We start from the raw sequence: 16,166 nt of genomic DNA on the forward strand, positions 1-16,166 counted from the left end.
CCATTCGAAGAACATCAATAAAAATCCCATTGCTGAAAAAGCCGTACAAGAAGTGCAGGAAGAATTACTAAGACTTGCACCGGACAATCAGCCTGTTTCTCATGTCACATTATCAGTGGCCCTTGCTAATCTCAATTCACGACTACGCAAGAGGGGATTATCATCACGGGAAATGTGGACCCAAAGAGACCAATTCACTAATCAACAAATTCCTATGGAAGACAGACACATGATTGAAAAACAATATGCTAGTCGACTCCAGAACCATAAGCCCAGCCAAAAGTCAAAATGCCGTAACCCTATTCCTATATCTCCCATGATTCGTGTAGGTGATCTTGTATATTTATATGCTGACCGCAAAAAAACTAAAGCCCGGGACAGGTACTTGGTTGTGTCTGTCAATGGTGACTGGTGTAATATAAAAAAATTCATTGGTAATCAGCTTCGAGCCAATTCGTACAAAGTTCGAAAGTCTGATTGTTTTTTAGTTTCACCCACATTACCTTCCCCTTCCCAAGTTATACCAGATACCACAATCAATGACGAGAACTCTGAGGATTTCTATCCTCCGCTACTACCAAGCTCATTTGTAGATTTACTCCCCCAATTACCTACTGCGAATGTTCCCCCTCCTGGACCACCAGAATTATTTTTGCAAGATGGCCCAGCACCACAATCTCGCTACCCCCGTCGTGAGCATCGTAAGCCTTCATATTTGAGTGATTACATTTTAGAATAAGCCCGGTTTTGCATTTGTTTTGATTACAATTTCGTTTACTATGGCATTCGGTTTTTAAGTGACCTATACTTTCTCGTCATTTTACTAAGTTTTAGTAATGTTTTTCATAGTAATACCCATTATGGGAGCGAAGGAGAGAAGAAGGGATGCGCCAGTTATATAGTAACGGGTGTTTGTCCTTTATTGTGTGATAATAAGTGTTTGTACTGCCGACGCATCTGAAGCGTCGACTGATTACGATATGCCTCGCTGATTTCGTTTTCCTCGTATTATTTCTCTCGCGCAATAGCGCGTGTTATCGCGGATAATAAATTCATTCCTGTTTTGGATTTCATACAAGACGTTGCTTGTTTTTCTGTGTAAGGTCTTTGGCAGTGTAAGATAATTACGACCAATTACTGGCGCAGTGCAAAATGGCCTGCACAAATGCCAACATTTCCTTTGTTTTTACTAAGCTTTTCGCATAAAATGCTTGGTCATGTCATCAAACCAGTTACGTCAAATTACACCCCCATAATCATCTCACATTGCCGTGAAACATTAAAACAACTAGAACCAAAATTCTGACTTCATATTACGGTAAGCTTAAAACCTCATCCTACCTAATATATTGCCCAATACCCATACCCGGCGGCTACGTTTATAAAATAACTTGTTACAGACATAACAACGCAAAACATTTCTTAAGATCAATTCAAGGTTCTGTTGCAGCACGTAGACTTCCGCAAGCCGTATCCACAAAACAAGCAGCGTTGACTCATTCGGTCGAGAGTTCAGCATAAATAGGTATTGCTATTTCCTGGTGTCCATTTACCAATAAGCGTGTATCGTACATGCTTAGAAACGTATTCTGAAATTTATCTAAACAAATACTACGTGCCGGCATGATGCGGCAACCATTTATATAACATGGAATATCGATTATTTGTCCAGATCAAATTTGGTCCACCTCACACGCGCTTGAATTGCCAAAGACAATATTTTCTCTGTATAGTCCAGTTCTAGTGTAAAGTCCTCCACGCGCCTGCGACTTACTAGTCACAACTAAAAGTTTATTACCTACGTCGATGGCCGAAGTTGAACTTAGTGCAATATAGAATGGAAAATGCTTTACTAAATGTATATCACTCTTGTGGAAACAATTTTGTATCTTTATTCTTTCGTACATTAGACTTGGATTTTGAAACTAACCTTAAAATATCAGGATCACACCCAGACCAATAATACTTGACCTTTATTCGGGATTAATTCAAATCATTCAAATGTTCTATGCATGTATAAAAAAAATATAAATTTAGTAACTGATCTGATCAACCTCTCAAAATTACTTAAAATCAATATGTAAGTATATCAACACTACAACAACACTGATATAAGATATTTGATAACATGCAATATGAGTTTATTTTTTCGAAGGACTGCTTAAAAAATGTTTGTAAGCAAATATAAATCGAAGCTCCTTTTTTTTTCATAAATCCCTTTCCAAAATTCCAAATCCTATGTAATATGTGCTTTTGAGAACAGACAAAACTAAAAAATATTTTTATATGAAATACAGTGGCTCATGACGCCCTTATATGATATAAAAATTACAAACAACCTGAATTATCACAAAAAAGAAGAATGATTATCAAGTCTTGATTATTATCACTTTTGAGTGTTATTAAATAGTAGAAATAAAAACAGTATCATGATTTTAACAGTAGGGTTCGTCAAAACGAAAATTTTTATTATTCTGAGTACATTTCAAAATAATATTTTAATTAGTATTAATATATTCTTGAATAAGACATGTTTAACCGAGAATTTAGCATAAACCATTGTATATTAAATAAATGAATTAATTAAAAACCTAAGGACAGAGGGTATATATTCACTTAGCTAACACAGACAGTTCGACAACTCGCAATAGAACTAAAATAAAGAAAATGAAAATTATGCCCCAGCCTGGTACACATACTACGGGAGTACCCGATAAATGTAATGTGTAAAATTTTTAGTATGAGTAATGAAATTACTAACATCATAGTGCATCCAAAGAATAAATTATTTTTCATTTATATGTTTTCACAGAATATCACAAGATCTCTGGTTGGGTTTCACCACCGGTGGGAAGAGAACTGCACGAATTGCTTCATCAAAGACAATCTTAAGACCTTTTTGAGTAAGAGCTGAACATTCAAGATATTTGACAGCACCAATGTTTTTAGCTAGTTGTAGACCAGCTGTGGTAGCAACAGGAATAAGCTTCTTGTCTTTGAGATGATTTATAGTGTCCATGTCATCACGTAAGTCGACCTTTGTTCCAACTAAAACAATTGGGGTGTTTGGGCAGTGGTGGGACACTTCTGGGTACCATTTTGCACGAACGTTTTCATACGATGCCGGTGATACAACAGAGAAGCAGATCAAGAATACATTTGTCTGAGGATAAGAGAGAGGACGAAGTCTGAAAAAACAAGACTCGATGAGATAACTTTTATGAACCGTTGCAGTTGGTTTTAATACATAAAATCATCTGATGTTACCGCTACTATATATTCCATCCATGCTAAAATTTACCATGAATTTCAAACTAGGGGGAAATGTACCATGATGTGTTAAAATCAAAAAACCTTTAGTTTAAGATGGCGAAGAGACTCTCCGGGAGAGTAACATGAAGAATTTGAATTTCGCTAGGAGTTACCAGTCAGTATCTTCCGAAACATATATTTAAATCGAAGCCCACAAAAACATTGTTTCCCTTTTGGGTTACCGTATTTCTTATTTTATCTGACAGGATAGCTGTTGTAATAACCGATGGTTCAAGGGTGGGGGAAATTATGTCAATAACTCAAAATTGATTACACTAGGAAGTGTATCTTTATTACATTTCGAAATAACTAATAAATTTTTTTGAAACAAAGCAAAATAAGAGAATATAATAATGTTTGCAATAAGATTGGACTAAGTCATTATTCAATTGTGGTGACTTTGAAATGACTGTTTTTTTCAGAAAAATGGATAATTCTTCCAGTCATGATTTCAGTAACAATAATGTTGCTAAACCATTACCTGTCATAATCTTCTTGTCCTGCAGTATCCCACAAACCTAAGTTAACAGGTCGTCCATCAACCATAACATTAGCTGAATAATTATCGAACACAGTAGGGATGTATTCTCCAGGAAACGCATTGGTAGTGTAGCTGATTAAAAGACATGTTTTACCAACAGCTCCATCTCCGACCACGACACACTTTATTGCCTGAAATGGTATCAAAATTTTAGAGAAAAACACTGATTTTCATTTGCAGACTGACAAAGCAAGTAACTCCTAATTGGCATTGACCTCGAGAGAAAATAGACATTCAAGAAATGACCTTCACCATTTACTATTTTAAACAGCATAATAGAATATTATTTCTGTTCTTCATGTTCAGTTTGTAAACCATGCTTGGTATGAAATAAAGAAACCTTATCCCAAACATGGGCACAATGTACTTTGCTTAACTTGTATATTAAGCAAATACACTAATCATTGGCTAAGCTTCCATTGCATTTAATGTACCTTGTCCAAAGAAACATTTTGTGTCTGTAAAATGTCAAGGCTTACTATAAAAAATAAGCATGTCTATCATTTATTCGTAAATAGCTGAATTTCATGCAATGCTGTCAACCTCATCTCAGGTTATTCAGAAGGTCGGACACAGCACCATAATACATACTCTTATTGTGTTAGAAAAAGAACTACCGGTAGATAATAAATATCATGAAATATGCTAATTTGATTTCACTGTACTCCCTCAGAATTTGATCTACCCAGATTGCAAATTTTTCAAGCATACAGAAAATTTTATATCGACTTTGGGAGAGATCTAGTATGAATGCATGAAAAAAATAATTAGAAAATGCTTACTTGCATACTGTTTGCAACTCTGGATTTTGTTTGCACTTTAATTAATGATAGATGTTTTTACAATGCACGTTGTATGCTGTATTCAATACCATAAAATACAATGATTTAGATCAGGGGTGTTCAACTTTTTTCTATAGACGGCCACATTATGTTTTTGTAAAATGACTACAGCCGCTAGTGAGTTCTAAGTCTTTTATGAGTTATATTTCATTAAAGAATTGGGTTTGGGAATCGAATAATTCTAATGAATTCCATATATTTAAATAGTTAATAGTTTTAAATCTACAGTTTGAAGTGAGGCAAGGGCACAAGGGTCGATATTCCCTTCCGCCAGTAAATACTTAAAATGAAAAAAGTTGTTAATAACATAGAGACATATTTTTATGTCAATTGCTGTTATTTTTATGCCAGCTTGATCATTTCTGTGCAGGCATTTGAACTGATTTCATTTTTAGTAAACATTGTGTCATATAAAAAATCCATCTCCCATTTAGGATTAAAGAACCATTTCTCTTCTGATGATGTTCACAACTATTACTTATGAGGGCGGTAACGGTAATCCCTTTTTTCATTCGCAATTATTAAAGACGCAACCACTGCTATGATTTTCCGTAACAGACAAACTGAACGCTTGCGCTCATTTTGTAGCTAAAACACACTCTGATATGGAAATAAAAGTTTTAAGGGATGATCAAATATTATTATCGGATCTATAATTCTGCTATGAAAATCACAATCAAAGGAGTACTAAGAATAGGTTTTTGCAATTAATATGAAACAAAAGTTCTTTAAATTAAAACTCAACACATTAGAATTATAACTATTAAATGAATTGGTCAATAGCACCATGTACGAAGATCAAAAATCAAAAAAACTTCTTAGAAATAAATTAACCAGAATACAAATTCTAGTATCTCTTGTCTTGAAACATTTTTCTCTTTTCATTATCAACATTTCCTATCTCACATAGTTTGAATTGGGAATTTTGTAATTTTATTTTATTTAATATTTATTATTAGTGCAATTATTTTCAATAAAATTACTATTTATTAACTAATAGCTTAGTACAAACCCACAGGGTTAGTATGTCAGACAGCCATGAACTAATTATGGTGACTTCATCAAACAGAAAACACCTAGCCATATATTTAATTTTTGCACTTGTAATGTATTACCCTAATTCAAATATTAAATTTGTATTTATATGTCTTATTAAAACTGGCTAAAATTCCACTTATGAGATATTTGCCTCTAAAATTTCAAACACCATCACCTAACTTAACAATGCAAAGCTGACAAGTATTACCAAAGGACTACTAATGCATAGAGGCTACATAAGAATATATTTATATTGTATGCTGTCACAACAGTTGAATCACTTCCTTCTGAATCACATGACAGAGTTATTAGATATGACAACATCTTGTGTGAACAACTGAACACGCATTATTCTTACCATTCATAGCCAAACAGCTCTGGTTGAAACGAAATGCAGAAGTTTTTTTCAAGTTTTAGAACTACATAAAATATGATTGAGAAAATTGAAACCATATATTATATATATTTGTAAAACCTCAATTTCATCTATGCGCATAATTCAAATTTTCAGTTGACCTACGTATTTTGTGGGAGTCGTAATTGCAATAACAAAAACATATGAACAAGGTTTAATGAAAGATCACTGGACCAGCTTCTTTGACATCTGATTCATTGAATGATTTTGTTACGTCACTGTCAAATTACTTTTATAGATAGGTATAAAAGCACCTAGATAGCTATTGATGACTACATTGTATAATTTTGTCAGTTGTGGATTACAGCATCATATAATATAGCAAGGGTATGGAATCACAAAGTGACCTGTCAAGTCATTTTTGCTAAAAAAGGCACAACCTAAATTTTGAGGGATAAAAATATCTGTAATAAGGGGGCCACTAACAAAACAATTGATTTGTTCATATATAGCAATGTTAGCAACTAGTTGAGGCAATTCTGTTCGCAGCTCTCCTGCCTGGAGAAGTTCAATTCAATTATCAAAGTTCGAATTACCTCTTTTTCGCAATTGTAATTGGAGGGAATTCAAAAGCAACTTCTGGAAAAAAATATTCAGGTTTCAAATTATTACCTTTAGTATTCTGAAATAGGATAAACAAAAACCCGAAAATATAGTTCTCTAACAGTAGAATCCCCCTCAAACTCATTTGAAATCATGGAAATATGAATTCACGATCTAATGCGTTTCTCAACCTTTAGGAATTTTGCCGTTTTGGGAAAGGAATTTTGCTTTGCATTCACTGTAGTATTTCTGATATTTTTTAGTTTTTTATTATTACTATAAATACTTATACATGAATACATAACAACTACGGTACCTAATTGTACAAATACGGGAGTCCCACTTGCACATAGGATTAGCTTTGAATCCATTCAAAATTAAACAAAGTAGTTTTACATATACGATTAGCAACCGATTCATTAAGTAGTTTTATGAATAATGAAGGGAGGAAAGAAGAGTTCCAAAATAGAAAATTTTCATTTTTTCGCATAAATTTCTGGGATGGCTTGGCGTATTTTTATTTTTCTGGGGTCAACTTTTTATCAGCTTTGGACCAGAAAATACAGGAAAATGGTTACAATACTGTGCCTTCCAAATTACTATCAGTCCTCACTCCAATATGCACTAGTCCGCAGATTGGAACCAGCAGAGAATGAAAAAGTGCAAATAGGAATTTCAATACAAAATATCAAGGAAAGAAAGCAAAGACTGATTGAAGGAAATATTGAAGTGAATGATAAGGCAGGAAAGTGTTAAGAATACACATTAAATTACAGCCGAGATTAAGGTACCTAAATGGGGTCTCGTGTAGTTTCTTACTTAACATACTTCTAATGGGCGTAGCATCACGATTTTTTGACATATCAATCCTAACCCCCACCTGACTATGCCATCCAAAAATTACGTCACTACGACATCACAATCACGTCATAGAGCTTGTCAAATATACGTACTATCGTCCGAAATGGCATCGGCGCCGACGATGAAGAACTTACTAACGTCAGCGATCTCTCTCATATTGAGATTGTCGCGACGTTAAAAACGAGAGAAATAGCCGTTCGATTTCGGGTGCGCAGACGTGCGCGCCTTGGATGACAGTTCGTATAGTTTGAAGGTCTCTATTACGTCACTGTGACGTCGTAGAGACGTAATTTTTGGGTGGCATAGTCAGGTGGGGGTTAGGATTGACACATGAAAAAATTGTTGTGCTACGCCCGCTAGAAGTATGTTAGGTAGGAAACTACATGAGACCCCCTAAATGAACATAAAAAAATAAAATACTTACATAATATTATTGAACTTTGAGGGAACACATTTCAATGATGCATCCGGTAAAATTTTTTATTACTAGATTAACGGAGCATCTGATCAATCTGAATTTCTATTGCGACATTGTGGTCCACTTCTAGACTTTTCTTGAATTTGACTGAGAGAGAGAGAGAGATTTATTTCCACAAACAATGAAAAAACAATATTAAATAATATCGATAATTTTTAGAGAGTTAGACTATAATGAAAACAATGAAAAACCGTATAAAACAATATCGATGATGTTTATAGAAGTAGTCCAATTTACACATTGTTTTGTGTTGGCCAGTATGCAAGACCGTTGAAGGTTATCAAGGCTGCTGACCAATTTAACACTGTTATTGATTAAGAAGTCGGAATTAATTGTCACAATATAAATATAAAAAAGACGGAGAATGAGTCGGCAAATATTTTAGTTCCACGATTCAACACTAAAAGCACATTGTGATAGAGTTTAGAGGACATGTGTAAAATATATATAATACCAGTGCTACATTGTGATTTAGTACATTACAGATCGCCATAACCGAGTCGGGCTCAGTATGAAATATAAATGAACAGAATAGCACAGACACATTTGCACCATGTTATATAAATATTAAGGTAAGAGTAAGACAATTATTGGACACGTAGTGGACATAACGAACAATATTATGTTGTTGTTGTTTTTCGTCAACATCATAATTAAAAAAATCGCTTTACTCTTCGAATACTACCCCAAATGGCATTGAAATTTTCACTGGTTAAAGATGGAATTTTTTCCAGGAGGCTATTACTTTTTTTTTTTTTTTCTATGACGTCATTAAAATTATGTGGCTCTACTTGTCCATATATTTGAGCATAACTCTCTTGTTAAACAGTATAAACTAATCCTGAGGAAATATACACTGATATACAATCGGAAGTTGAAGATATAATGCAAACTGAAAGAATAATAGATATTTCAATATTCAATCATATTAATGACGGTTTTAAAAAAAAAAAATGTTAACTAATCTGAATACATTGTTAGCAAAAGCTTTTTCATTTTCTTAGTAAAAAGAGAGAGACACATTTTTTATTTCAGATGGGACACCACCCCAAACCTGCACGCCATTATATTTTAAAGATCGCTTCCCAACATCAGTGGAAACCTGTGGTGTAAAATAGGATCTAATTTTTTTGGATCTAGTACCATACTTATGTACATCTTTAAAATGAGTAAAATAGTCCTTGAAAGCAGGGGGGAGAAGCCCATTTTCATGCCGATGCATAAATTTTGCAATTTTCTTAAGTATGCATCTCTGATAGCTGTAAAATTTCATTTTGACAGAAAAGTCGGATGTTTGTTATACGACTCCTCTCTGAAAATGATATACACCTAATTATTTTATTTTGTAAGACTTGGATTGGCTGTAATAGAGACTTGGCGGCTGATCCCCAACTAAGTATTCCATATTGCAGTCGTGAATGAAATAAACTATAATAAACTACTTTCAGCGTTTTTAAATTCAAAATGTGTCTTAGTCTATAAAAAATACAGACGGTTTGTGATAACTTCTTGGCTAGTTGACTAATATGCGGATTCCAGCTTAAATTATCATCTATCGTGACCCCCAAATATTTTATACTATTAGTTCGCTCAATTATTTTACTGCCTAGAGAGAGTTTGAAGTTAGTAGTATCTATTCCCTTATTACAAAAAAGCATAAATTTTGTTTTAGAATAATTTAAAGATAATTTATTTGCCTTAAGCCAAATATGAACCTTTTGTATTTCAGTGTTCACCACAGTCTCAAGTTCGGACAGAGATGAAGCGGACTTCAAAAGAGAAGTATCATCTGCAAAAAGCGTGGAATAGAAAGAAGATGCAGCCGGTAGATCATTTATATAGCATAAAAAAAGCAGTGGGCCAATTGTAGAGCCCTGTGGCACTCCACATTTGATTATGCCCATTTCAGAAAAAAATTCCCCATTTTGAACATATTGCTGGCGTCCGCTTAAATATGACGTAATAAGATTAAGTGATTTCCCTCTTATACCATAATGGCGTAATTTATGCAGTAAGATCGAGTGGTTAACCGTATCGAACGCTTTAGCGAGGTCCAAAAAAATCGCGCATGTTATCTTTTTGTTTGTACTATTATGCATTATCATTTCCTTAAGCCTAGCTATTGCTAATTCAGTAGAATAATTATTTCTAAAACCAAACTGAGAGAGACTTAAAGCACATGTTTTTTCAAAAAAATATTTGATTCGATTATATAAAATATTTTCATACATTTTGGCTACTTGCGATAAGAGAGAAATAGGCCTATAATTGTTTGGGTCATATTTAATCCCCTTGTTATGGAGTGGCACAACCTTTGCTATTTTTAAAATATCTGGATATACACTTTCATGGAAACTTTTGTTAAAAATTTCAGACAAAATAGGTGACAAGACAAACTTGGCAATTTTGAAAATCTTTATGGGTATTGAATCACTACCTACAGCCTTGTGCACATCCAGTTTGTCAATTTGCTGTTCTATTTCCAGGGGAGTTGTATCACGAAGGAAAAAAGACTCATTCGTGCTTGTCCCAAAGGGGGCATATGGTGTGCTGCAACTGGACTTATTCGTGAAGCAAGTTTAGGACCAACTTCTAAAAAATGTTGGTTAGGAGCAGTACAAATTGCATTGCCATCATTAATTTTATTTCCATTAACTATAAGATAGGAAGATAATTTGTTTTTCTTTGATGAAGTGCCAATAATTTCACGAATCTGAATCCATGTTTTTGCAATATCTTTTTGGTAGCGAGAAAGAACTGCTTTATAATAATCTTGTTTAGCCTTAGTAAGAGCCCTAGATAACTTGTATTCTCTTAACTTTAACTGAGATCTATTTTTACAACATTTACTGTACATCTTATTTTTGGTTTTTATCGATCTGTAAAGATCCTTGGAAATCCATGGTTTCAGCTTCAGTATACTATTTTTTGAATTAGCTTCATAGGGAATATGCTGGTCAACCACAGATTTTATTGTATTTATAACTGATTGAAATTTTTATTTATATCTGGACTGGAAATATCTTTATCAACTACGAGACTTAAGTGATCTTTGAAATTATCAGCATTAAAGTTACTATAATCACGTCTCAGTGTTTTAATTTGTGACTTCTTGCATTTGAGGTGTATATGAGCCAAGATGGGGAAATGATATGAGATGTCATATTTTATGATGCTAGTATTCGTTTTATATTCTAGCTTATTAAAATAAAAATGATGTAGTACAGTAGCTGTTGAACTAGTAACCCGTGTGGGTTTATTAATACCACATAAAAAACCACAAGAATGGACACTATCAACATATTTAGTTACATTATTATCAATTTGATCTTTCATCAAATCAATATTGAAGTCACCAACTATAAAGGCACACACACCCCTAGAGCTTATTACATTTAGGGACTTAACAAATTTATCAAGGAAATCATCCAATTTATATGATGGGTGCCTATATACAACAGCTATAATAATGATTTTTGTGTTTTGGGTTGATCCAGCTTGATCAATTTCAATCCATAGGTCTTCGCATCCAGTAGAATTTAAATTAAGATCGTCGCGTATATTAGATGTGATACTTTCTAATATAATATAGACCAACACCTCCTGCTTTAGTGCAAGAGTCTTTACGAATAAAATCATATCCAGTAATGCGTAATGGATACATCAGGTGAGGCCTCTCCCAGCTTAGTCTCAGAAATACCCATTACATCAGGCAATATTTTGCTTGGACCTAACAGATATTCAATTTGTGGACTATTTTTGTGTAAACTTCTTACATTAAAATGAAGAATATTAAAACTTGCATTGCAATTTGACATCACTTTTTTAACAACATTATTAGGATCAATATATTCACATCCAAGTGACCAGTCATCTACATCAGTCAAACATGACTGGCTGATTGAATTAGCAGTGGAACAGCATTGGTCTTTCATTACAGCCCTGATTGGTGAACTACTGATCAAGCATAAATTACAATGGTGAGAAGTGTCTGAATTTCCTAACAGACCGAACTGCTCATGGTTCAGCTTCGAGCAGGTAAAATGAATTAGATTATTGCATAAGTCGCATGGGATGAAATTATCATTATCTGTGAAATGGTTATGGCAGACTTTACATTTTTTAGAAGAAGACATTAGAATAATGGTAACATAAAATTACACATGAAAACCTCATGATTATAAACAAGGGTATATAATAATAAATGATCATCGAATTTTATATAGATCATCCTCATTCAAGATTTTCAGACTATTTGCCGACGTATACATTTCCTGAGTGCTGGAGTGTGTCCATATGTATTTATACTTAAATTGATCTTCCAAAATACGAGCTTCATTATATAAAAACTTTTGCCATTCTGTTAAATGTTAATTTATAAAATTTTTTTTACCTCCATTCTCTTTAATGAGGTTAGCTTTTTTACGATACAGTTAATTCCTCTTGTCTCGTCTGCAAAAGCGAACAATTATTGGAGATTTCTCACCCGCAGGCCGCAACCAGTCTATGAGAGGTAGAAATGTCTTTATAATTAAGTTCAACATTAACCAGTTTAGCAACTTCAATTACTTTCTGGTTTGTGATTTCATTTTTCTGGTAAGGTATTCCCACAATTTCCAGATTTAACCTCCTGCCATACAGCCATACTGTTGTGAATGTTCTTGAACTTCAGCAACATATTCAAGTTCATCCTCAATAGATGATAACATTTGTTGCAACTCATTTATTGCAGCTTTTTGTTTCAAAACCAAATCCTCAAGTTGTAACACTTTTTGCTTATCTTCAGATTGGCTTCTTTGAAAATTGTCTTGTTTCATTTTCACTTCATTTAAAGATTGGCTTGAAGAAGAAGTGTTTTTTTCAATGCTGTCAATTCTAGCTCCAAGTTGTTCTTGAATCTAGGCTAAATTGATTAAAACTGCTTCATTCTTATTACACATGATTTCAATTTTATTGGTTTGCTTGTCGAGATAAGATACCGCTGTGAAGCTAGTAAAATTTGACCTTTGTGTGCGGCGAGGCGAAAAGGTTAAAATTCTTGGCAGAATTGTAGGCGTGTCATTATTTACAACTGAAAAAATGTAGACAGGTAAAATTAACATAACAAAAAAGGAAAGATATTTATTAAATAAAACTAAAATTACCATTTACAAAGCAAAAGCATTAATTGCTTGGTAAAATAAGCATAATAAATAGTTAGCAACTAATTTTTTATAAATATGTAATATAATACACATTTTTATAAATATAAAAAATGTAGACAGGTAAAATTAACATAACAAAAAAGAAAAGATATTTATTAAATATAACTAAAATTACCATTTACAAAGCAAAAGCATTAAATTTGGTTGGTAAAATAAGCATAATAAATAGTTAGCAACTAATTTTTTATAAATATCCCGTGTCGATTATGCTTTTATTCATCAAAATTACGTAAAGCGAAAACGGGTTAAATTTTGCAATTTTCAAATATTAATAGAAATATCTTCCGCTCAAGAGGCACGCGATTTTATAATTTCATATCAAAGTAGAATATTTTAGGTTTATCACACACATTGAACCTAAAACTACTCGAACTTAAAAAATGGAGTACTCCCTTGTTGAAGATACCCCTATTACTCGAAATTACGTGAAACGTAAAAATGGTAAATTTTCAAATATTAATAGAAATATGTTCCGCTCAAGAGGCACGCGATTTTATAATTTCATATCAAAGTAGAATATATTAAGTTTATCACACACATTGAACCTAAAACTACTCGAATTTAGAAAAGGGAGTACTTCCCTGTTGAAGATACCCCTTTTCATCAAAATTACGTAAAGCGAAAAAGGGTTAAATTTTGCAATTTTCAAATGTTAATAGAAATATGTTCCGCTCAAGAGGCACGCGATTTTATAATTTCATATCAAAGTAGAATATATTAAGTTTATCACACACATTGAACCTAAAACTACTCGAACTTAGAAAAGGGAGTACTCCCCTGTTGAAGATACCCCTTTTCATCAAAATTACGTAAAGCGAAAAAGGGTTAAATTTTGCAATTTTCAATTGTTAATAGAAATATGTTCCGCTCAAGAGGCACGCGATTTTATAATTTCATATCAAAGTAGAATATATGAAGTTTATCACACACATTGAACCTAAAACTACTCGAACTTAGAAAAGGGAGTACTTCCTTGTTGAAGATACCCCTATTTATCAAAATTACGTTTTCGTAGTCATGTTTTTAAAGGCTATATTTTTAAAACAGTTACAGCCACAAAAAAAACAAAGTTTGACAGTTGTTTAGTTTTTTCAGAGCTATCTAATGATTGAATTATTTGTTTTCTATAATGCTCGATTAAAAGATAAACGTAAATATTCCCCCCAAAAAATTGGTACAAAAATCGAAGCGATTAATAGTGATGTTTTCCAAAAAAAATAAAAAATAAATTAGGTTTGACATTTGGGTAACCAAGATATTTACCTTTTCATACACAAAAAATCGCATGATGTTGCATTTGAATTTTTCGAGCAACGAAGCGGGAAAGTTGGCAAAATTTGCTAAGTTTTTTGCCTGCGTTGCCGTTGAACAACACACTGACGCACTGACGACGTGGGTATCGTCGATATCGCGCCTCCAGCTGTGCGTCGCGAGGTTAACGTCTTCGGATGTGACGCCAGTAATTATCATATAGCTTATGCAATTCTTTTTGATTATGCCGTCTTCCTGCGATTAAACAAAATTTTGGCCTGTACGCGACATGATACGAAGATATTGGCGTTGTTATCCACAATTCACACAAACCCCTACGTTACAACGGAAGTTCGTTTGAAAAGCTGCACGAACGGGTACTAGAAGCGTGAAAGGCCCTTGTGTATTGTAAATCACACACGGTACATGGGTGGAGTCGATCGTATGGACCAACAAATGAGAACCTATTTGTTCCCTCAAAGGGGACTAGGGTGGTATTTCAGAATCTTCGATGCCTTGATGAGCATTTGCATGGTAAGTGCACATATTCTGTATAGTGGAGTCCGGAAAGATGGAAAAGTATTGAAAGATTTTATCCACGATAAATGCCTTGACTTGTTGAAACCTCACTCTGAAGTAAAAGCACATGCCAATCTCGACGAACAAGAACCAAATATTCTTGCATGGGTTGGGATGTTGCTCTTTGCCCCGCACATGGTGCAGAATTATATCGCATGAAAATACATAATCGCTGACAGCACCTTATCATTGTCTACTGTTCTTTTACCTCAATTTCCAGTTTATTTTCATTCACCCAAGTTTCTTTTATTTTTGTACGTTTTATATTTTCTAGTGTTTGTGCAGTATACAATGGGTCACCGCATCAGGACCAAAAAATAATCGTGACCGTGACTTTGATGCATACGTAAGTTCCGCAATTTAATCGTATGAAACCAGGAAGATACCAATGACATCTGAATATGGCAAACTCAATTGACTATAACTCAGCGACAAATAAAGATATAATATTCATTAGTTTTGTAGCCAGAAACAATGAAATCGCGATAAATACTAAAGAAGATAAAATTTATTTTGGTACTCCCGTATTATGTGCACCGTGATGGCCTACACCGTAACGTAGTATGTGTACCAAGTTAGGGTTTCAGGTACAAATACTACAGGAGTCATTTGGCTAGTCCCCAAACTCGTGATAGAACTAGAGATATATCGGTATCGGTATCGGCAATGTCGGTCATTTCTCGGTATCGGCATCGGTTGGATTAAGGCCGATATTTCCGATATATTTACCCTTTTGATATGGTCCAGAATTTTTTTAAAAGATTAGTTGGAATACTACTTTTTAATTTATTTTTCGTCTGGAGAGATCGTGAGCCATGAGCCATACATGTCTCCATCCCCGCGAAAGAATAGGATTCACGTGTTTTTAGCTATTTATCAGCCAAACTAGCTCAACTAATTTGGCTATTTTCGCTGTCAAATTTTTATATTGACATTTTTAATATTACGTAGTAATTATGAAGAAATATATCAACACAGCACATAACAAAAAACAACTATAGGCGCCCAGTTTTAAATCATACAGCGGAATTGGGGTCCTTACCAACGGCTTGGGTTGCCACTTCTGGATACATTTTTTTCGAATCGAATCTCGAATCAAAAA

General features: G+C 33.7%; 1 protein-coding gene and 1 long non-coding RNA gene across 2 annotated transcripts; one reads left to right on the plus strand and one right to left on the minus strand.

The window, feature by feature from the left end:
* Positions 1 to 1,957: 1,957 nt before the first annotated feature.
* LOC120329732 (ras-related C3 botulinum toxin substrate 1-like) lies at positions 1,958 to 13,019 on the minus strand. The gene is made up of 5 exons (XM_039396510.2): positions 12,424 to 13,019; positions 7,977 to 8,117; positions 4,636 to 4,711; positions 3,794 to 3,984; positions 1,958 to 3,188 (listed from the first exon to the last, which is right to left on the minus strand). The coding sequence occupies exons 3-5, from the start codon at positions 4,639 to 4,641 to the stop codon at positions 2,807 to 2,809; spliced, it is 579 nt and encodes a 192-aa protein (XP_039252444.2). The 5' UTR covers positions 4,642 to 4,711; positions 7,977 to 8,117; positions 12,424 to 13,019; the 3' UTR covers positions 1,958 to 2,806.
* On the plus strand, positions 6,613 to 11,088 carry LOC144430487 (uncharacterized). Its single transcript, XR_013479561.1, has 3 exons — positions 6,613 to 6,745; positions 9,760 to 9,855; positions 10,517 to 11,088. It is a non-coding gene; the product is annotated as an uncharacterized LOC144430487 (long non-coding RNA).
* Positions 13,020 to 16,166: the final 3,147 nt, after the last annotated feature.

This window comes from Styela clava, chromosome 12 (genome assembly GCF_964204865.1).
Source record: "Styela clava chromosome 12, kaStyClav1.hap1.2, whole genome shotgun sequence".
Classification (NCBI taxonomy): domain Eukaryota; kingdom Metazoa; phylum Chordata; class Ascidiacea; order Stolidobranchia; family Styelidae; genus Styela; species Styela clava.